A 23,392-nucleotide genomic window follows, 5' to 3' on the forward strand; every position below is an offset into this window, starting at 1 on the left:
AAAAAAGCCAAAAAAAAAAAAACACTCAAAAGGGTCTATCTGCAACAATAGAATTGAAGGGGTTTATCTGCAACTAGGCGACAATACAGAGGGTCTATTTGCAACGATAGTACATGGATTCTATACACAATTAATCCTATAAATAAACCCCTTGAAGAAAATGAGATATGCATCCGCAATCTGATTAAGGACGGGATTCTCAAATTAGTCCTTGCATTTCCTTTGGCACTTTATTAAGTGCTGCTCTCGCTTTCCTGGGCCTCCCTCTAGTAATTGAAGGTGCAGTAACGATATCAACAGGATCACCAAAAGATGAACTCACCTCCAAATCTGAAGCAGCAGCTTCATCAACACTCGGCATGCCTCTCACATGATTCAAAAGTCTGCTCAAATGCCACTCCACATAATCAAACCGATCTTTAGTCACAGCCGATTCTTGAATTATAATTGATGCAAGTGAACGCAATGCCTGAGACCGATACTTTTGCCCATTGCTTTTAGGAAATAATGAGCTATCACGCCTCCATCGAGTCAATAAGTACCTCTCTGGAACTAAAAAACCATTTTTTAACGAAAGAACTCTCACAGTATGCTTACATAGAATTCCCAAAGACTCAAACCCTTTGCAACTGCATTGAAGTTCTTCATCTGACGGAACACAGCAAACAATACACCCTCCTTCTGGTTTCAGGTAGTGGCGAACGAGGTAATTCTGAGGCGCAGTTGTTTCGTAAACTGCTAATTCTGTTGACGCCATGATTTCTTTCTGAAACATCTCGAAAGCATAGTGGGTGAGGATAGTTGACGCATGCTCTTCGATGGGCATGAATGTTTTCATCACGATATCTTTTTGGTTTTGTCGTGTTGTTGCTTCTTCTTCTGCTTGATTTTGGAAATCAACCGCAACACCCACCTAAAGAAGTATGATAAAGGACATCAGATAGTTAAAACTCTTTGGTTGCAAGAAATCTAATTTTATAGGGAATATGGAACCCTGAAAAACTGGGTCAAGAATGTAACCTTCTGCTTTCTGTTTGATCCATGAGGAATATGGAACCTTATTATTTTCATGCTTAGTGAAAGAAAAAAAGTTTTATGAAGCGAGCTCACAGAGCCAAATAGACCCAAGTAAATAAATTAACTTACGGAGAAATCCATAGAATCAGAAAAAGAAAAGAGAAATCCAATGAGATAAATGTAATTTGAATCCTGGCCTATTGAATTTGTTATAACATAGAAATCTGAAAAACTGAATTAAAAAAAAAATAAAGCAAGCTTATGCTTCAGAAGATTTTTCAGTTTTCTTTTGGTTGGTTCCGTGTGGAAATTTGAAACTTAACTTCCATCCTTCACCTCTTATAAAACAAGCTCAAAAAACCAAATTAGACCCAGATTGAAGAAATCACCTTATGACGAAGACTGACTAAAGAGTGTAGCTTATGATTTCAGAAGATATTAGCTTTCCTTTCTGGTCGCTTCCATACGGAAAATGGAACCTTGGCCATTTTGATCCATCATGAGAAATTTACTTCTTACAAATCAAGCTCATAAAACCAAATATACCCAACTAAAAAAATTAACTTAAGATGAAAATGCTTAGAAAGATATTTACCTGTTCCACGAAATCTTTAAGTCGTGTTTGCGAATCCAAGAATCCTTTGAAGAAAGATTTAAATGAGATGGAATGACCATTTGTCAACAGTCCTCCAAAAAACCAACCTTGCAAGTACGGTAAAGCCCAACAGTTACGAAGTGAATAGAGTAGATTTATATGCCTATCGAAGCCAAGGGCAAACTCATTGACTATCTCCACCCATCCATGCTCGAACTCCTCTACGGACTCAAACTCATATAATTTCTCAAATGCCAACTTGAATCTGTCATATTGAGAATCAAGCGGGGTAGAAAACCAGCTTGGCAACTTGGACATAAGATGCACCATTGGATATGCATGCTTTGTGTTTGGCAACTCGTTGAAGATAGCATCTTTAAGCCTCATATCTATATCGGTCAGTATTGTTTGTGGGGTATTTCCATCCATAAGACGGACAAATGCCTAACAAAGAGAAAACAGATATTATCAGGCAGCATTGACGGTAAGGTACAAATCAAATTGGGCTAATTGCAGATAGACCCCCTAAGTATTTTTTCTCTCTCTCTTTTACCCTTAGGAGGTCTATTGTCAAAAAGAAAAAAAGAAATCTCTTTCTCTGAATGGTAAAAGAGTCAAAACATTTCATTCAGATGGTCTATCTGCAACAACATAACTACAAGGGGTCTATCCGCAATTAACCCAACAGAAGGACGAACCTGAATGGCCCATGATATTGATTCTGGCTTTTCATCTAGCAAGATAACACAACCAAAGAATATGGTATGCCCATGATTATCAATACCGAGCCATGCCGCAACTGGTCTATCATAAGCATTCAGATGATACGATGTGTCGAAAACCACGACATCTCCAAACATCTTAAACGCGCGAATAGACGTAACATAGGACCAAGCAACATGCTCAAGCTTATTATTCTCATCCAAAGTATACTCATAACGAAAATCTGGATTCTTTTCCTTCACTGACCTGCAAACCTTAAGCAGCTCAGATCCTTCACCTTCTCGATTAATGCTCTTAGATGCCTGAAGAAAATTCCTCATATCTCTCTCAGTGAATGCTAACTGCCCTTGTCTCACTCCCTTCTCCATCTCAAGAGCTCTCATTATAACGCTCTCCGAGCATCCATTCTTTGCTAGAGCTAGGATCCTATCACGATCAACACCCGATATATTTTTATAAGAAGGTGGATATCGAACATCATTACTGTCCATCAACTCATGGTTATGTACATTATTGAAATTTACAACCGACCATCGAGCAACACCCGATGTAACGTTCTTCTTAATCACCATTTGGGCCTCACATTTGCACCGAGATGCCTTTCTATTTCTCTGGCGCTTCACGTCCTCTGTCTTCCTTGGGAGAGGAGGGCCAGCACGATGACACACAAGCTCTCGTTTATAGACTCCCATCGGGTGTTCAGGGTTTCCCTTGGAGCGCTCTCTTCTGACAGAGAAGCCATTGTTGCGAGCAAAAGTGGCGTAATACTCTAAGGCTTCATCATCACTTTGAAAGGATTGGCCTACATAGGGAGGAGGAACAACTAAGGAACTGTCTACAGAGGGTGGGGTTCTGTTAAGTACAAAGTTTGGTTCTGAATTCACAGAAGCTTGTGTTGGGGTGTGATGCTCTTCATTTCCTTCAATGTCGATGTCACATGCATCTTCTCCACACGGGCATGGTTGTTTTCGTGCCAAATTACCATTACTTGATGTGGGCATTCTTTCTGAAATCAATCATGAAGCACTTGTTTAAATCCCAAAGTTTCAAACTTTATTAAAGTTTAACTTGACGCATTCAGAAATAAAGAGTGAAGTGGCTTTTAAGATCATTTATTGGAGCTACCAAGGAAAATCAGCGTTGCGAAATGCCAAGATAATATTGCTGGTTTGGATGTGGGTTTCTTTATTCTTGTTCCAAATAATCAAAAAGCAATCTTTTACAGAAATCAAGTGTTAAGCACTAATTAAATGCCAAAGTTACAAACTGTGTGAAGCCCAAGTTTGAGATATCTATCATACACCAATAAAACAACTACAAAATTACAACACATGACACTTAATTGGGCTTGTGACCTTTTCATCTTCCCAGATATTAATTTTAATACAGGCAGCAAAAGCCACATTTGATAGTCAATTTATATCTAAATCACCTTTAGACGTTTCTTCCTTGCTAACAACTGCATGTACTCACTTTTCAGTCTGAGTTATTTTTTATTATTATTTTGATTATTGATCCCACCTAGGATCATCTCTCTAATTATTTGGTACTTGACAACTAATCATCATTGTAAGATCGAAAAAACTCAACCAAAAATGAGTCCTGGTGACTGATTGCAACAAAAAGCCGTTTAGGGTGATTTATATATAAATTGACAATAAAATGTGGTTTCTGTAAAATAACATTATTTTAAAAGTGGTTTCTAGGAATAAAGCATATTAATTATTCTATTTGTTTGTTTGTTTTTTAATTCTTCTCCTTCTTCTTTTTTCCCCATATTCCAAACATTCAAAATGGGCTAAATACCCATATTGGTATTTTAATTTCATCACATTTATCAAGAAGGTATTTTAATTAGGCAAACATGCTTTAAGGTATTTTAATTGATTCAACTTACCAACAATTCCATTTTTCTCGTCGGCGATCAATTTTCCGGCGAGAGCTCGTCACGTGCGTGGCACGTGATGACTTAAACTGTTTTTAGCTGCTGATGTGGCACAGATTTTCTGACGTGACAATGTTTAAAGACGGGAATTAACACTCTAAAAATCTCAATTCACCCAAAATAGGACAGATCCGTGCTACATCAATAGCTAAAAAACAGTTTAAGTCATCACGTGCCACGCAAGGTTTTAAATATCGGTTATCGGGGATTTATCGGACGGCCAAAATCCTTATCGGATAGCGGAAATAGGGGATATATCGGGGATAAGTAGTATTTATCGGAGTGATATACTAAATGATGTGTATATATAATATACCAATTAAAAAATATAATCTAATCATGCTTAATGAAATATAAACATACCAAAATGTAAATCATCATGTTTAGAATCATTAACTAACTGTAGAAAGCGAAACTTGCATCATAGCCTTGAAAAAATATAATGTTAGTCCAAATTGGCCGATAATCCCGATAATCCCGATAAAAAAGTCTTACTTATCGGCCGATAAGTGCCGATAACGCCGATAAATAGCCGATAAACCTAGAAAAACGATAACCGATTAAAAATCCAATTTATCCTAGCGGAGAGCTCCCAAATCCGATAACTCGGCCGATAATATCGATTATCGGCCGATATTTAAAACAGTGGTGCCACGTACGTGACGAGCTATCGTCGGAAAACTGGTTGCCGACGAGAAAAATGACCTTGTTGGTAAGTTGAATCAATTAAACTACCTTAAGGCTGTGTTTGGGAATGCTGATTTGGGTTTGGATTTGAAATTCTGGGCATTTCAAATCCAAATATCATGTTTGGACTCAACTTTAAACCATGATTTTAAATCAAGTTATTTTATAGAGTGAATTTGAAAAGCCTAAAACTATGGATTTCAAATTTCACCAAAGTAGTTGGTATTTATCAAATCCTCATCCCCACAATCCCAACCCCTCAAAACCCCGACTCCTCTTTTTTTCCTCTCTCACGCTCGTGTCGAAGTCCCGACTCCTCAAAATCTCGATCTCGATCTCAATCTCGATCTCTCTCCATCGCAGGTAGTCTCTTCCTCCTCTCCTCTACTCCCCCCCTCTTCCTTCCGTCGGCCACCATCATCTCCTCTCTCTCTCTCTCTCTCTCTCTGAACCTAGGGTTAGGGTTTCGTAGACTTCGAAGAATCGACGGATGGAGATTCTCTCGAGATCCAGTGAAGAAGACGAGGACGAGTACTTGAGACGCGAGGGTTCCTCTCAAAGAGGTAATAGTTTGATCGTTGATTTTTGAGCTGTTTCTGTTTCTGATCTTTTTCGTTGTTTTTATGAAGGGGATTTTAAGGTGAGATTTAATCTAAACTAACAGCAGTTAGATGTCTTTTATCACCACATGAATTTGGAACCGCAAAAACAATTTTTTTTTGGGTTCTATGGTCTCGTGTCTTAAAAAAAAAGGGGGGGGGGACTATTGGGTCCATGAATTTGAGAATTTTATGGGCTTAATTAGCTGATCATGTACATCCTTCTGCATTCTCTTGCCTCTAGGATTATTTGATGCCTTTGTGGTTTTCATCTTTTGATCTTGTATTTAATATCTCGCTTTTCTCTGTTTGGTGGACTGGTCTGTAGACAGTTTTTTCCCCTCAGTGGATAATTAGCTAGTGAATACCTATGATATATGAACTCCAAGACTTCTATGAACACCTGAGCACTTGATACAGATGAATACTCCCAGACTCGATGACCTGATTTTAGCCATTTGGAAAGAAAATAAGTCTTTAGTTTTTGCTTTGATATGCCCCTTAATTCTTGTTTACTTCAGCAGCAGTGATATTATTATTTAAGTTAGCCGCTTATCCTTTCCTTTGGAATGGGTTTGCTGGTAGTTTTACTGTTTGAAGAAGATGCAAAATATTTTCATCATCATTTATTAGCATCCATAATTGTTTATTGCCTGATTCATTCTTATAACGTTGCTAATTGAAGTAATATCTAGTGTTTATATCTTTATAACATGAATTCATTTTATTTACCTGTATCAGATAGCAAACATTAGTGTGGCACTGCTACTTTGTTCATAATGCCATTCACATGAAGATATATTTTGTATTCTACTTTTAAATAAGAACCTGATATGCATCTTATAAATCAAAGTAGTATAGCCTTGGGTTATATGTTCACTCTTTGCATTTGGACAGTCTTCTGGCATTTGTTGTATATCTATGTCATGCTATGCAACTGAATATGATTATAAAAAATTACTTTAAAGTGGCTTCAGATATCACCGAATAAAAAAATTACTTTGAAGCGGCTTCAGATATCACTGAAGGAAATAGGAGATGTGCATGGAGGGAACAAGGACCACTGATGTGTGTCAAAAGGAGAAGAGATACAAACATGGGGATATGCGGGTAGTTCCTAAGCAGAACGTAGGAACTCACAGAAGTATGTTGAAAAATCCACTATGTCTTGGATCTCAATCATATAGGATGATGTTTTTAAGTATAGTAACAGACTAAGATCAATTTAACTAAAAAGGCTAATCCACTATGTCTTGGATCTCAATCATATATTAAAGACATATCTTTCATCTCCGTCTTTTATCTTGGTCTAAACTCTCTCTTTTAAGTATTAGTATTAAGTATTAATATTAGACAAGGTTCAATTTTACTCTCACTCTTTTTATCTTTCCTATCAAAAATTTTAATCATATTTCTAGAGGAGCATAAATCATATATCGTACTCTAGCTTTGGTATATAAGAATGGATTCTATGGCAGATTGATTATTACCTTTTCAAATTTTTAGTAATGTCAATTGAGTATTACCTTTTTGAAGATGAAGCATTATTTTATTTTCTTCCCATTTCAAGGATTGCAATGAGTTTAACATGGCACATATGCTTCAACCCTTGTGTCCAAATTTCCTTCTTTTCGAATTATATCAAGTACTGCAATCACGGAAGAGAATAAAGCAATTAGGTTTGAAAGTGCATATGTAACAGCAGCAAGTTTAACATGAAGAATCCTTTCCTTAGGAACTATGCTCCACCTGCTCACAAAACCAGTTCATTTCATCACTACTTGCCATAACCAAACTAAAAGTTTCTTCCATACAAGGCTGAGTATGGGAATTGGAAAAAAGGATGCTCAAGAGTCTCATCAGCTTGTCTACATGAAACACATAAAAACCTTTCCTTTCCTCTTTTTTTTGTTTTGTTTTGGAAATGATGATGAAGTGGAGCTGTAAATATTTTACATAAATGAGGGACAACTTTCACTGTGGTGCATTATTTTACTGCTGTTGGCTGAACATACACATGTGCGTCCTGTTGTCGCATAATGCCCTATGAAAAGTGTTCATTTTTCAAACTATGTTGGATTTAGATAGCTCATCATCCTGAAGTTCGGTGATAGTGAGTATACATTTGGTAGCAGCTTGGTTTATCTTGTTTAGGGAAAGGGGTAATTGTTCATGTGCTAGCTCCTTTGATTGCTTCTAGCATGGTTGCACATATTCTTGGTTTTTTTTATCAAGTTGGCATGTAAAGAGGAAGGTCACTCTTAGCACCGCACTATAGGCTGTCTAGTAAAAATTACAAATTAAATGATTTTATTTCTCTAGATATCAACTACAGTTATCCATTTTACTTCCAAAATCAACTAATGTGGGAGATTGGAACTAAATATGCATACAAATCTTTATCGGATGATGACTATTGTTATTAGAGGTAATTTTATTTTCCTCTTAAGAATACATGTCTCATATATCAATTAGCACGGAATCTTATCTATTTGGTAGTTCTATATGGTACATCCTTGCCTAATCTCATTTTACATTTGCATTATTAAAAGAAGAAAAGGAAACACGACTGATGATAAATTAATCAGTTTTCTTCATGAAAGGTTTCAGTCTACGCATTGAGATAGTTTCTTGTTGGACGACGAGATTTGTCAAATCTTTGAACCTGTTTAGGTAAGTTCTCTCTTGGATTTCTTTTTGGACAAGTGCTATGATATATGCCGTTTAGCTGTCTTGAGTAGCATATGCTTATTCTCATGCATTTTTCCTATAAAACTAGTACACTGCATGCATATTTTGTGTTCTAACTCTTGCTTCAAGTTTCTAAACTTTATCAATTTTCGTCATTATGATTTGTTCAACATTAAAAACTATCATGATCATCTTGATTGGATTTTAGTATGGTTTGAATTCATTAGATAATGTTGTCTGTCGATTTTTGTGTCATTGACTAATTGATGCTAAATTGTGTAATGTAGGACTCAATAAATTCTTCGAGACATGAAGTTGGACACAATGGAGAGAAAGGAGAAGAGTTGAAGGATAAATAGAGGATTCTACATATGTTTTCTTTTAATAGTTTATGTTGTAGTAATTTGGCTAGTTGTAGCAAATCATGGTTACTTGTAGCAAATCATGGTTACTTGTAGCAAATCATGGTTATCAACTATCTATAGCATGTTGTATTTTAAATGAAGGCTTATTGTGTAGCCTAGAGCTTCTTATGAGGATTTTTTGCTAAACTCTATTGTGTCATTGAGTCTTTTTATCATGACTAGTTAATGGAGTAGTATTTTTATTCTTTGGGGATCGAAGGTCAATTTAGTATTGATGAAACCACGAAAAAAATGTCATAGACTCATAATAATGAATATTTTGGACATCATTATTATTTTTGTATTCTCTCATACTGATTCATGAAGGATAAGATGTTTGCATGTGAATTTATGATTGCTACTGAAGAGATCGATTTTGATTTTGAATCACTTCTCAAAGTTTATTTCAAATCCAAATTTATGTATAATAAAATATATCCAAACATTAGATTTTAAATCTTTGATTTCAAATCCTTGCCTTTAGTAATGATATCCAAACAAATAATTTTATTAAATCATGGATTTTAAATCCTAGATTTGAAATCCCTTGATTTTAAATCAATCTTCCAAATCCGAATCTTAGTTCCCAAACGCAGCCTAAAGCATATTTGCCTAATTAAAATACCTTCTTGATAAATGTGATGAAATTAAAATACCAATATGGGTATTTAACCATTCAAAATGAGTATAATACCTTAAAACTATCTCGACACTAATGATTCATTTACATTGTTCTTTATGAGCGTAACAAATCAACAAGATTGTAATACTAGATCCCTAATTACTTACTAAACTGAAAGAATCAAAGTTTCTTCTTTAATCTCATTTATTGGAGCAAAATATTACTAAAAGACGAGCTTGATTCTAGGGTTAGCAAGTGCTAACACTGGTTAAATGCCAAAGTTCCTAACTTCACAAATGTAACTTGAGATATCAGCACAAACATTGTTTATAATAAAATAAAATAAAAAGATGAAATTTTTACATCAATTTCAGAACGATTGAGCCATTAAACTAGCTGGGTCAATGAAATTAGGAGGAGACATTAGGTATTGGTACCTGAAGTTTGAAGCATCGAAGGGAGTTGGGGGGTCTGGGGTTTAGAGATTTGGAGTCGCCGGCAGTGTGATATTCCGACCCCTTTTGATGAGGTCGGGGAGAGAGAGGATGTGAGGAGAGAGACCAGACTGAGACTAGAGAGGGCGGAAAGGGGGAAATTTGGGGTGGAGAATATCTAATGGACGCGATTTTGGGGAGCGCAGGGCGTCGAGATAGTAAAAGAGGGAAGGAGTGGAGATCCTACGGCTCTCAGTGAATGTTGATGTACACGCCTGGGGTTTATTTGCAATCCTGAGAAATAAAAGATTTGATCACTTTGAAAATAGAGGCTAAGTATCAGAAAACCCCCCTTAAGTTTAGGGGTTATTAGAAAGCCGCCTTTAAGATTTTTTCGGTCCCCTAACGGCACGAGCCCCGATTTTCATCGGCAAATATATCTCATTTGCGTGATCTTACTCATCCATGTGAAAAATAAGATTAACTCTGTTGAGGAGGGTTTCCTAATAAAATCATGAAGTTAAATGGGGTTTTCTGGTAACACCCAAACTTAGATTTCTTTGAAAGATACGAGGGATTATCTAATAACGGTCCAAAGTTGAAGGGGGGATTTCCTGATACTTGGCCTTTATAGCCTTGAAAATATTTAGAGGGTTATGATTGATTTGGGGAAATGTATTTTTTTTAGTTGATTTTTACAACTTTAGAGTATAACTAACTATTTTTTGACACTTGAAAATCACATGAGATTGGGGAAATATTTCATTGGTTAATTAATTATTAGAACCCGATCCATTTTGAAAAAAAAAACTAAAAAGATATTTAAATGCAGAAAAAAAAATGCAAGGTATATAAGTGCAAAGTCATGTAAACTATTGTATTCCCTATCTAACTGCCGTTATGAAACTTTTAATAGCAATACTTGTGGAACCAACAATCAGCAAAATTCCTAAAACAAAGGTTATACAACCATTGTACGCTCATCTGCTGCATAGAATGGTACAGCTGGACAAAACTACACAACCAAAGCAGGAAATGAATAGTTATGCAATATGTATATGTACATCTCTTTTCTTCTTTCTTCATTTTCATTTTATTTTTTATTTTTTATTTTATATTTTATACAATGTAGAAAATTACACTCAAGCTCATTAAGACAGACCGGCAATGACTACACAATTCAAATATCCAAATACATCAACTGCCATATACACTAAGAACTCAGTTCTGAGTGATGACTACACAATTCAAATATCCAAATACATCAACTGCCATATACACTAAGAACTCAGTTCTGAGTGATGACTACACAATTCAAATATCCAAATACAACAACTGCCATATACACTAAGAACTCAGTTCTTTACATGCAATCTCAATCTCTTCTTCTGTCATCTCAATCGTCCGATCGCTGTCAAACCCTGCGTCATCTTCATCATCAATACCAGCTTTCTGCTTCCCATTCCTTCTCAAAGAACTATCTACATTCTCAAACTCGCTTTCATAAATCTTTTTACAGGTAATGGCCAGTTCACGGAGTTCCCCCTTTGAGAGGGAGCCCTTTTTACTTCTTCCAGTCTCGAGTTCTAAAAGTTGTTTGACGACATGAGGGATGAACATCCACTGTTCCATCACAAGCTGGATGTCCTGAAGCAATTTTATTACGAGAATAAGTAATAATGGGCTTATTATTGCACTAACACCAACAACAATGAAGCCATTATTCCAAATTTAGGGCGTCTCCATTAAGTAAACCGCCACCGTATATTTCTACGTTGCTTCTGATAGGTTCTCTTTAAGCCTGCCTCTAGTACTTGCTGCTCTTTCAGTTACCATCTACCATTTCTCTTAAGTGACACGCCAAATTATATAAATTTGAAGAATTTTCAGGTCTATTAATATATAGCTCCACACAGAAAAAGGAAACAATGACGCCCTTTCTATCCATTATCTCCTCTAGAAAATTTTGAACAATAAAATATATGCTTTGACAATTCAAAATTAAACTGATTCGGAGAAAGAAGTAAATTACCTTCTTTTCCTTCAAAGCTTCTATCACATCGTGTAAACAAGTAATAACCCCTTGTGCAGCTATAGCCTTTATTTCACTTGCCTCTGGCTGTCAGCACAGAAACAAATAATACATTTGCATCATAAACTAAGGAAGCGTTTGGATACCATGGTGTTTTGGGTATTTTCACGGCATTTTTGCCAAAAAGAAACCACCATGCCTTTAGAAACCATGGTGTTTGTATTGGACTACAACATGAAAAAGGTCCAAGAACACCACACTTATTTCAAAACATCAAAAAGGTTTTTCAGGAAAATGCTTCACTTATTAACCATCTCCTCATATTATCAAATTTTTCTAGGAAAATGCTATTCATGGCATAATGAAACATGATTACTGATTAGGCTACCAGATAGTCAATAATAAAAGACAAAAGAAGATGGTAACACAAAGGTCACCTTAAGATGCTATTTAACCATCAGAAAAGCTCTGCCAAACACAACGAACCAGAGAAGTTTACAAAAATTGACAATGTCACAGCATGATATTAATTAGTTATCAAACAACTCAGAAGACCAAGAAGATGATTTGAGATGAATCACCTCCTTCCCTCCTGCCGTGTGCTGTTTGTGTAGTCTTGCGTGACTGGCAACATACATGTTGTGATGGTTAGGTCATGAGAATGCTCAGAAACTAGCATAGGCACTGCCCTTGTTTGCATCATCTTGATAACACATGTTTCTAAAATGCGGCTCCATTTAATTAAAACTTCTTAGCGTTTCATTGTCTGCTCAAATCTCTAATTTTCTTTGTAGACTCTGAAAACGTAACAATTTGGTACTTAGGTCACTTGTATGGATACAATAATGCAAGTTTTTCTTTATTTGTCAAGTTCAATGACAAAATGCAAGGAAATATTAAAATAACAAGAAAATGTATTGACAATCATAATACGTTTGTCATTGCCATGGAGCAGAAGATTCGCCATCACCGCATCGTCTAAAATTTTGCTCTGTTTGGAGATTAAATCTGTGATTAAATTACTATTTCTTTGCTTTTAATTTACATAATTTTAGATGGTTCGTGTTTTACCAAATTGTAATTTTAGATTATCTTTGCAAACAATCATTTAATATATAGTACTCGGAGTTTCGAGTTTAAGACCCCATCCTCTCTTAAAAAAAAATCTTGATATTGTCAAATGTGATTTTTTGAGATAACTGTTGTAGTATATTTTGAAGGAAGAAACAAGAGTGTGCCCCCTGAAGCTCCATGTCATGGCTACGCTATTGGTTGTGGGCAGAGGTTTAGGGGCTGGTTGGATGATGGGGTTTAGTATTGGCATGTCTAACTTTCTAATCTGAACTTTTCAAATTTTTTGCTTGGATGGAAAGTTGAGCGTGGGACCCACTTTCCACCTTCTCTCCAAAATCCTCGTTGGTGTGAGGAAATCTGACTAAGGACTTTGTGTTGTGGCAACAAAATCCAACAACTTTTCCAACAAACTTTGCCTTAAAAATAAACAACAAATTTTAACACATGGGTTTGGTTACGACAAAAATATGAGACTTCCATGAAAGCCTAAGGATTCTATGGAAATAAACAGGCCCTTAGGGGCTGTTTTATTGGTTTCTAAAAAAAGTAAGATCAGATTTTCAAGAAAAAATTACAAAGAAATAGTTTCAACCCGCTTCCTCAAAAAAGAGACCGAAATGAGTTTCTCAGAATGACAGTCCATCAACCAATCCTTGGGTTTCGCATCAGTCTCTTGTTTTCAAAGAGGCATCCAAACAACCCATAAGCGAAAAAGAAGAATGTAGAATCCCCCATTTATACATTTTCCTACTCTTTTCCGTTAAAAAATGCAACCAAACAGGATGATTGTGACAACTTTAGAAAAACAATGCGTATGATTGTAGAGTAGCATGAGTTAGCCCCTGTGGCAGGACACTTGCAATAAGTAGTCAATCACTTAAATTTATCAATCATGTCATCTCATGTATATATACTTTTTTTTGGGCGAAGGATTCATCGTAAGGGGCAGTTTGGTTGCTTCTTTTTATAGAAAAAGAATGGGAAACTGCATGATTGTGGAGTCAACATTCTACTTCTCCATTCTCGGATTGTTTAGATGCCACTTAATAAACAAGAAAGAGGGTAATATGACACCCAAAGATTGGTTGATTTGACTGTCATTTTAAGAACCCCAATTTAGGTTTTTTTTTAAGGAAATGGTTGAAACCATTTCTTTGTATTTATTTCTTGGAAATCTAAATCTTGTTTTTATAAACCAACCAAATAGCCCCTAAGTATAAAACAGATGGATCACTATTTCTTCAGCTATAAACATTAAAAAAACTTGCTTTTGCTGCAAAATATGGTGCTTAAAACATTCATGGAGAGATGCACAACAATGCTAGTTTAGACCAAGGAAAGTTGCATGAATATAAACAATGGTAATATATTATTTGTACAGACACTGTTATGCTATAAAAGTTGATCGAAAGAAACATTCAACAATATTAAAAAGATGGCGCAAGTCAAGTTGACCAAGATCAGACATTGACGCCTCATTTGGTACGCAGGAATGAACAGAAATGGAGTGTCAATTCTAAATTCCTACTCACGTGCGTCAAACACAACATGTTTTTGGGAGATAGAAATCTCATTCCCACTTCTCATCAATTCCCACATCATGTGGGAATGAGCATTCTTAATGAGTTGAAAAGGAATGAACATTCTCACTTAAATGATAATCAAAAAATTAAAATAACTTCCAAAATATGTCCTGATTGCTTATTAATTATCCATATCAATCTTTGTCACTCCTGTTTCATCCTCTAATTACATCCAAGTGTGAGAATGAGAATGAGCATTTCATTCTTACATTTAGTCTATTACATTCCTTACTTCATTGGAGAGTTTATTAAAAAAGACCCTCTTTAAATAAAATTTAGCAAAAACGATATTTTTACTAAAAAGTTGGCAAAATCGACATCTTTTTGACCGGTTCACTAAGGCTGGCAAAAAATAGGTCTATTTTGTAAAATTTGGTGTTGAAAACACACGGGACTACTAGTCCTGTGTGTTTAGCGTTTGCTAATAACCTCCTAAACACAACCCAGATACACACGGGACTAAGAGTCCCGTGTGTTAAACAGAAACCACCTCCGCTTAGCTCCCAACAAATGAACGGGGTTCCCAACAAATGGCAGATTCATACACATAATATTGCACCAAAATCTCTCCCTTCTCTCTCTCTCTCTCTCTCTCTCTCTCTCTAGCAATGAAGGTAGTGGAGAACTTCGCCGTGATCGTTGGGACCTAATAAACGGTAGCTAGACTCTCAGTAAATCCCTAGTACGTAATTTTGCTAATCTTGACATCTCTAGGGTTTAATTCCCAAGACCTTCTCCTCTTACAATACCCAAAAAGAAAAACCCTAATCATCATCTCCCTACTTCATCATCTCCTCTCCAAAATTCATAATGGAAATCCTAGCATGCCACTATCAACCATGGTCGGACCTCCAAGATCCCCATCCTGGAGCGCCTCTCCCTCTCTGACTACATCCACTTCTCCGTCTAGCTCCCAACAAATGAACGGGGTTCCCAACAAATGGCAGATTCATACACATAATATTGCACCAAAATCTCTCCCTTCTCTCTCTCTCTCTCTCTCTCTCTCTCTCTAGCAATGAAGGTAGTGGAGAACTTCGCCGTGATCGTTGGGACCTAATAAACGGTAGCTAGACTCTCAGTAAATCCCTAGTACGTAATTTTGCTAATCTTGACATCTCTAGGGTTTAATTCCCAAGACCTTCTCCTCTTACAATACCCAAAAAGAAAAACCCTAATCATCATCTCCCTACTTCATCATCTCCTCTCCAAAATTCATAATGGAAATCCTAGCATGCCACTATCAACCATGGTCGGACCTCCAAGATCCCCATCCTGGAGCGCCTCTCCCTCTCTGACTACATCCACTTCTCCGTCGTCTGCCGCCATTGGCACTCTGACCAATCCTCCTATCGGCACTGCCACTCTTCTCCCTCTCCTCCGATGTGCCGCCTCCCATGGCTCATTCTCGATCAACATCCCCATCAAGAAACCCTCCCTTGTTACAGCCCCTTCGAGGACAAATTCTTCACGGTTACTCTCCCCTTCTCCCCCCTCTATCTTTAGCCCTTCCCTTGCGGGTGGCTACTGTTGAGCTCCAACTTTTCAGTCAACGACTTCTATCTCTTCAATTCAGTCTCTGGTGCTAAGATCCTGCTCCCTCCACAAGTCAATTTGGACGAGCTCACTTCCAAATGTTCCATTGACAGCTCACCTCTGCCCAATTACACTATTTCCTTCAATGAGGGCTCCTTGAATATTTTCTTGCTCCCTTGGTTCAATTCTAGTTGCTTCAAACTGAAGCTCCCTACGAGACTGATGCCCAGTAATGGGATGGTATCTCACAGAGGGATGCATTACTACTTATGTTGGGTGACTAATACTACATAGAAAACACATGGGACTACTAATCCTGTGTGTTTTCTAGATTGTGCTTAGGAGGTGATTAGCGAGTGCTAAACACACGGGACTAGTAGTCCCGTGTGTTTTCAATACCAAATTTTGCAAAATCGGCCTCTTTTTTGCCAACATTGGTGAGTTGGCCAAAAAGAGGCCGATTTTGCTAATTATTTAGCAAAAATATCGTTTTTGCTAATTATTTTTTTAAATGGTCTTTTTAAAAAAATTCTCCTACTTCATTCCATTCTCATATGAATTGATTCCCACATATCAAATAAGGCATAAATTTCAATTCATAAGGTTAAGAAAAAGATGAGATATATAAAAGAACAAATAAGAAATAAAGTAAATTCCTACTGCACACTGTATCGAGTTTAGCTATTCAAAAATGAAAAACAGAATTAGGTAGATATCAGAGGTAGACTGATTTTACCAATTTACCTTTTCTTCTTGACTCTCCAGCCATGTAACCGTCTTATTTAAGTCATCAATCGCCCACTCTTTTATCTTGGAAGGTGAAAAGTGATCTTTAGTAACATTAGAAAGCCCAACCTATTTAAACAAAGTTGATAACAGTTAGAGCAGAACAAGTGACAATGAGATAATAACATGCTGATAGCAACAAAACTACCAAAATGTCAATTAAGAAGTATGAACCTCAGATGAAATAGTAACTTAAAAGAAAAGAGATTCAAAAGCGCTGCACTGGATACCATGCAACTGCTCTTGTTCTACTCAGAGCATCGACAACAGAAAAGTTTCTCCCAAAATAAACTAGTAATAGACATTTATGTTGCTAACCTAAAATTATAATCCTCAACCCTCGCCATAACTTCAGTGTTTAGGTGTAGTGATAATTACATGGGGAGAGGTGCCTCATGGACAAGTCAGCTTTTGTTCTAGAAGGATATCAGGCCAGAATCAGGCTGAAACCCCTGCCTGGCTCATGCCCCCCTCCCCCCCACCCCATTTCTAGGAACATTACCAAGTCCAAGTCAGGCATATGCATAATAGGCCATAATCTATTAAACTTAACCTAAATAACTGACCAGATATCAAGCAAATAACAGCTAAGAACTGAAGTTTTCTAAGCTACAGTTAAGGTAATAATATGTTGAAACCTCAGAAGGTGATATCGTGATGGTGAATCAGTGGCACACTCCCACTTCCCTTAGCTTCTGACTCCGAACTGCATTAAGTCCCATTGCAAAAAAGCATTAAAGACCCAAGTTTTGAGTTTGGAGCTTTTTTCCAATCTCAACTCCCCACTTCTGACTCCAACTCAATCCGCTCTGCTTCCCATTCAAATTTCTGATGCCGTCAATAGAGAAATAAGTGATTCAATGAATCATAGAAAACAGGTTCAAAATCTATTTAAGTTAAACTGGACTCTTCTGAACTATTTACTATGTTCTAACTTTTAACTAGTAAACTCATTTCAGTATTACCTCACATTCTTTTACTGTGACAGGAAGATGTATCAGGTACAAATACAAGCTGAAACAATCACTGTGTTTTAACTCATGGAATAGGCAAGGCCAAATATTACCGTGAGCACATACCCAATACAAAGAGGTGAACAATCAGGCCTGCAAGCCTGCAGACAGCCTGAACCATATCAGCTTAGGTAAACACCTAGGGCCTGCGTCAATCTTGGAGGAGGGTGGAAAGTTCAGGGCAGTCCCGGAAAAGGGCCGGCAATGCCCGAATCTAGTCTTTTTCCAGCCCTACTCTCCATCACTCTTAATCACACACACAAAAAAAAAGCAAGAATTTCTATTACATTCAACGTGTTGAGGATTCTTCCTTAACATCCACTACGTGTATCCACCTTCTGATATATAACAACCCTTACCGCCCACCTTCTCATATAAAATCCAACTATACATTCTCCTTAAGATCCCATTAGCAACTTTCATCAGCTCATCTGCATCCATCCTCCTATCAGGATAACCAAAATAAGACACTCTTCGTTTTACAGTTCGGTAAGAATGAAATAAAATGTCTTACAGGGAGCAAAAGAATACGAGGTACAAAACAAAGAAAACCCTCAATATTATATGAAAAGTAAAAAAACGGCTTAGTTATTGAATCAGATTTTGGTTAGGGAACAATCAGCAAATGGTGCAAAAAGAACTTGAAATAAGCAATGGATTGACTCGTTGATTAGTTGATCACAAGTTTTTCTTTCCCATACATAAACATCAGCATTCAAGCTTATGGACATGCATGAACCATTTCAGACATCCAGGAAAGAAGAAACTGAGGACTCCATAAGGCGGGTAATAGAATGCTCAGTAGCAGTAGATTTTTCAGTCAAACCATCAGTTTTTTAAAGATCAGGTTTCTAGATTCCATTTAGTAATTAAAATAAATTTGGTATTTAGGAATTATTCACAATGAAGCCAAAAGTTGCTATAAGAAATTCAAGAGAGAGATGAAATGGTCCACCATCATGCAATCTTATTCTTTGAAATCAGACCTTAGACTTGGCAGAGCCGGTGAACTTTTCAGGTGAATTTCTCCTGGGTCGCCTTCCAGATTCTTCATTTAATGCGTCTTTCGGACCTGCAGATTAGAATTTTGGAAAAATAGCAACATAGATCCTAATCTGCTTGCAAATTAATCATAATTGATGCAATATGACAAATGTAGAAAGAAACACAATATTTAGTTGATGTACTTATGCTTTCCATATGCCAAGGGCAATTTCTAATTATTCGCTTTTTCAGAAAAAATGTGACTGGCGACTGGAAAAAGCATAGTTAATAGAATAAGGAAAACAAAGATGAGTTTTTGTAATTCATTGAGTAAAAATATACATGTACGCATTGAAGATAAAACACAAACTATACTAGAGATGATCATCCCTTGGTACATTCAGCCACATAACTGTTACAAAGAAAAGCATGTAACCCTCTAGAACATAAAGAATACATGTTTCCAAATCAGTCAGCATGCATCATTTAGGTATTATGGATCATGATAGAAACATGAAATCTTTATGGGTTATGTCATGGAATCCTGAACTTACCTGCACCAAAGTGTATTATAAAAATAATAATAATAATAAACCATCTTCCACCATAATGGAAATGAAACTATTATGGCATCTGATCTGTAATCCCAAGTGTCCTAGAAAAATTATTCTATTCAGTATTTGCATCCCCACCAATGTCCAAAATGCAAAGAGCAGTCTAGTAGGCAAACAATAATGTAAAAAGAAGATCCTTACAGTCTAAAAAGGTTTAAAAAATAAGACAGAGAAAACTTATCACCTTTCTTATTCTCAAGCTGATCGTTGTTCCTCCGCCATGGTTTTCCAGCATGCATAAGGAATCTCTCAATCTCGACTAGCTTTTTTTCATTATAACACTCTGATATCCACTCCTAAGATGTTCAAAGGTGAGATTAGGAAAAACCTATTTTTTCTGACACATGCTTATGATATTATTCAGCAAGCCATAAATTTCAATGAATCAAATTAAGCTCAGATGTGATTGTTGCGTAATTTATCAGTAAAATACTGAAAAACTAGAATGTATTCCCGGGAAATATTTCTATTATTCGAATGCATGAAAGACATGGACAAACATGTAGCCAACCATGCTAAAGTATGATGCTTGGTAAGTGTTGTTGCAAAACCATTTACAACAACCAAACAGTCTCACTGCCATTTTAAGTATTGGTAAACACTTGATAGAGATTGTACATGACAAAATTATAGCCATTACAACAGCCCCTTGGATACAGCCTTGTTTTGTCGGAACCAATGTTGCTGATAGCGGATCACGGCACGTCGCGGCGAGGTACCGCTAAGGCTATATCGGGCTATTGCGGCGAAATCGCGGCAAATAGCGCACAGTCAAATAACGGTCAAATTTAAATATATTTAAATATCCTGAATAATAAGAAAATTCATAAAAAATCTAAAAATTCAATTAGTTGTAAATTTCTTGTATTATCAATAAATAACAATTAATAAGCTTGTTGTATGAATGAAACTATGAAGAAATTCAAGAAATATAACATCATAATATGTGTGATAGCGGGTTTAGCGGGTTTAGCCGCTTTTAACAACAAAAATCCGCTTTTAACCGCGAAAACCCGCTTTCAACCCGCTAAAATCCGCTTTTACGCGCTATTCGAATGAATAGCGGATTTTCCCGCTTAAGCCAGCCGCAAAACCCCTACGCGTAGCGCTGAAGGACCGCGACCGCTATTCGCACCGCTATAGCCCCGCTATTGGCCGCTATACAACACTGGTCGGAACATAACCTCTCCAATTTCATCTACTTTTTTATTAAGGTCGTCATATTAGTTAGAAAAAGGTACTAGTTTTAAGATTATTTTCTAATCAGTAATTGGAGTTTGTTTCAGATTCTATCTTATTGTTTCAGACTTGGTTTGAGTTACATTTAAGCCATTATGGTCAGGAATTGATTGTTGAAAGGACCTATACATTTGTAACTACTGCAACCAAAGAAACATAAGAGATTATTGATGAATTAATTTATAGGACATTACTTAATGTCCCTTCTTCATTCTCCGTTTGATTCTATCTTCATATCTACTGATACTTCTTTTTGTCTAATCTTCACCATTATACCTTTGCTTCTCCAGCGTACCTCTTTATTGAAAATGCATTTAAGACAGTTCTATTCTTAGGCTGTCTGCTTGGAGAAGGCCACTATACCTCTGTTTAGTTATTTGGGTCCAAGCCCATGGGGTAAACAAAGAAACTAAGCTATGTTAAACTTCCACAGTTTAGCAAAAGGAGGGTTCACAGGAATAACTATGCATGTACATTGACACTCAGTAGACATAAGCCAATTGATCCTTGGTCCTAAACCTTGTCAATCGAACATCTTGTTTGAAATTAACAGATCGTGTGAAGGCTTAACTGAAACCAATTTCAACATTCTAATCATGAATTTGAGACATCAATTTATGGATATAGTCAAATATAGTATTTTCAGATTCTGACCGGGATTGTAGTGGATAGAGTCTCCAATTTAAACTCAATGCAATAGTCAAGCTCAATAAAAGTTGGATCTTTTCTATGTTAGGATTAGAGTTTTTCATTTGCTATATACCCATGATGTTGGATCAATTGGTTTTATTCAGATTTCATCATGTCGGCTTAAAATTGGTTAGTTCGATACCCGAGTCAATTGAAGTTTAGACCTTGATTTTGGACCCACACATCAAACATTTTGTTCATTATAATGATATTAGCATCCAAATTAGAATCACATATGAAAATCCAAAATACAAATACGATTATCAAACTATATTTTTATACAGGACTTTTGTACGTTTACAAGAAAACCATCCATGATCATCAACCAGACACAGTTTAACACAAAATTTTAGTGATTTCTTTTCATTTAGCACAATAACGGTCTGTGTGGATCCATCATTACAGTCAAAATTAGTTTTTTAAATCTATGAGGCACTAACATATGAAATAGAAATTCGAGTTAGAAATTAAAGCATCATGATGTTTTAGTTAATGACTTTGTAAACTGTGATTTTATGCACGGAGAAGAAATCCAAGCATCAAACTACTTTGTGATATCCATGGCTAACCAAAAAGGTTCAAGGAGAACACGGACAACTTGAGCTCAATTTAACGTATGTGCCATGCACATTTGCTAAGAAAACAAATGCAAATAAGAAACATCTCTACTTGAAATAGATCCGTACCTTTGAGACAATAGTTCCACAATCTGAAGCAACCTGTCTAAATTTGGGAGTATTTGGAAATGAACAAACAAGTAGGGTGCAATCCGGGGTCCAATCAGGCCGATATTCCGCCCCCATCTCTAACGCCTGTGACCGTAATGTACTTCTCTCGGGATTAACAAACCCTGATAATGCAAAGACCACACCGTCCTGCACAGATCAAGAAATCAAAACCGAAATTAACGATTACATTGAAAATTTTCGTCAGCATGGAGCCCGCTGTCAATATTACCAGAAGTTTTGCAAACTGTGAATTAGCTTGAGCGCTGTCCCTCCCTCCGGCATGGCTTGAAGTGTGCTCACCAGCATCATCTTGCTTCTTTTTGAGGGGTTTGCTCTCTTTTCCTTTAGAACTCATCCAAGAAGGGGGATTTCTCTTGCCTGCTCCATCATTAGGGTCTGAGCTTGCATCGGACATCATGTATAGACCTTTCATCAAACTGATAAGCAAACATGTCATGCATAATCACACTGGAAATTTCTAGTTTAACTACGGGGCCTACTTAGTTTCAGTCATAATCAAAGGTCCAAGGTTTCATAAATTATTGATTGAGTGTCACACTATTGGCTGGTTCCCCAAATTCTGCATTCAACACATATACATCTTTTGATCAAGAAACAAGAGCTCATGCAACCAAGAGATAAAATATTAGCGTAAAACGGGAGAAACTCTAGAAATATAAGCTTTGATGATTATTTTTAAAGTAGCAAAAAAAGTTATGATCTTCTTGATTAAAACTAGTGTAGCTAACGGCATTGCGACAAAATCAGAGAGCGAGCTTAATTTCAAATTTACAAGAGAAACGACCAAATAAAACTAAGCTGAAATCATCAAATCCGAGCGTTGAAGAGGATCGCGGCGGAGATCGAGGAAATTTTGCAACGAAAGAGTAAATACGAGAGAAACTGGGGGAATTTTTTTATACCTCTGGAGGCTTGAATTAGGGTTTTTTGTGGGTTTTTTAGAAGAGAGCGGGGGAGAAAATAAACTGAGGGCTGATTCCGAAATTGGAGGAAAAATTGATTTAGAGGAGAACTTGAATGGGCTGAATGATTTGGGCCAATCATGCGGTTTATAAAAGAATATCTGAACAGATTCGAACTGAAAGGGGATGGCAATATTATTTTATTTATTTATATCTAGTGTGTTATTAACATGACACACATTTACATCATTATAATTTAAAAAATTAATTCTGCATGCTAAGATTATAACGGACAACTAAAATAAGTTTCATGCCGACAATAGAAGACAATAGAAATCAAAAGTATGAAGGAACAAGCCGATTTCGGGTTCTCTGTTAAAATACACAAGTGAGTCAGAAAGAATTTTTTGGAGAAAAATTATAAACAGAATGAAGTTCTAAAAGTGAGAAAGAATTGTTTGAAAAGATACTTT

At 36.5% G+C, this 23,392-nt stretch overlaps 2 protein-coding genes and 1 long non-coding RNA gene across 5 annotated transcripts; 1 reads left to right on the top strand and 2 right to left on the bottom strand.

Moving 5' to 3' along the window:
* Positions 41-9,928, bottom strand: LOC109845340 (protein FAR1-RELATED SEQUENCE 11-like). Of its 2 annotated transcripts, XM_020414579.1 has the most exons (5): positions 9,721-9,928; positions 7,093-7,214; positions 2,311-3,341; positions 1,613-2,056; positions 41-913 (listed from the first exon to the last, which is right to left on the bottom strand). In XM_020414579.1, exons 2-5 carry the CDS (start codon positions 7,154-7,156, stop codon positions 200-202), a joined length of 2,253 nt encoding a protein of 750 aa, XP_020270168.1. In that variant the 5' UTR covers positions 7,157-7,214; positions 9,721-9,928; the 3' UTR covers positions 41-199. The 2 variants fall into 2 exon arrangements, with proteins under 2 accessions (XP_020270168.1, XP_020270169.1); XM_020414580.1 differs by lacking the exon at positions 7,093-7,214 and having other exon boundaries at positions 9,721-9,927.
* Positions 5,202-8,867, top strand: LOC109845341. The gene is made up of 3 exons (XR_002248314.1): positions 5,202-5,330; positions 5,424-5,530; positions 8,545-8,867. It is a non-coding gene; the product is annotated as an uncharacterized LOC109845341 (long non-coding RNA).
* Positions 10,847-23,048, bottom strand: LOC109844350 (DNA-repair protein XRCC1). Of its 2 annotated transcripts, none has more exons than XM_020413343.1 (8): positions 22,920-23,048; positions 22,226-22,433; positions 21,955-22,143; positions 19,524-19,635; positions 18,728-18,813; positions 16,687-16,797; positions 11,750-11,836; positions 10,847-11,364 (listed from the first exon to the last, which is right to left on the bottom strand). In XM_020413343.1, the coding sequence occupies exons 2-8, from the start codon at positions 22,427-22,429 to the stop codon at positions 11,065-11,067; spliced, it is 1,089 nt and encodes a 362-aa protein (XP_020268932.1). In that variant the 5' UTR covers positions 22,430-22,433; positions 22,920-23,048; the 3' UTR covers positions 10,847-11,064. The 2 variants fall into 2 exon arrangements, with proteins under 2 accessions (XP_020268932.1, XP_020268933.1); XM_020413344.1 differs by lacking the exon at positions 22,920-23,048 and adding an exon at positions 22,802-22,905.

Source organism: Asparagus officinalis, chromosome 6 (assembly GCF_001876935.1).
Source record: "Asparagus officinalis chromosome 6, Aspof.V1, whole genome shotgun sequence".
Lineage (NCBI taxonomy): Eukaryota > Viridiplantae > Streptophyta > Magnoliopsida > Asparagales > Asparagaceae > Asparagus > Asparagus officinalis.

What these genes read in the sequence shown, in the direction of transcription:
- LOC109845340 (XM_020414579.1), bottom strand. Translation starts at nt 7,156, where the DNA reads ATGTTAAACTCATTGCAATCCTTGAAATGGGAAGAAAATAAAATAATG. An exon ending in AATGCTTCATCTTCAAAAAG is followed by an intron (nt 3,342 to 7,092) that starts GTAATACTCAAT and finishes GATTGATTTCAG; the next exon opens with AAAGAATGCCCACATCAAGT. An exon ending in TTAAAGATTTCGTGGAACAG is followed by an intron (nt 914 to 1,612) that starts GTAAATATCTTT and finishes ATACTTCTTTAG; the next exon opens with GTGGGTGTTGCGGTTGATTT.
- LOC109844350 (XM_020413343.1), bottom strand. Translation starts at nt 22,429, where the DNA reads ATGAAAGGTCTATACATGATGTCCGATGCAAGCTCAGACCCTAATGAT. An exon ending in CACAGTTTGCAAAACTTCTG is followed by an intron (nt 22,144 to 22,225) that starts GTAATATTGACA and finishes TGATCTGTGCAG; the next exon opens with GACGGTGTGGTCTTTGCATT. An exon ending in TGGAGAGTCAAGAAGAAAAG is followed by an intron (nt 11,837 to 16,686) that starts GTAAATTGGTAA and finishes CTGTGCTGACAG; the next exon opens with CCAGAGGCAAGTGAAATAAA.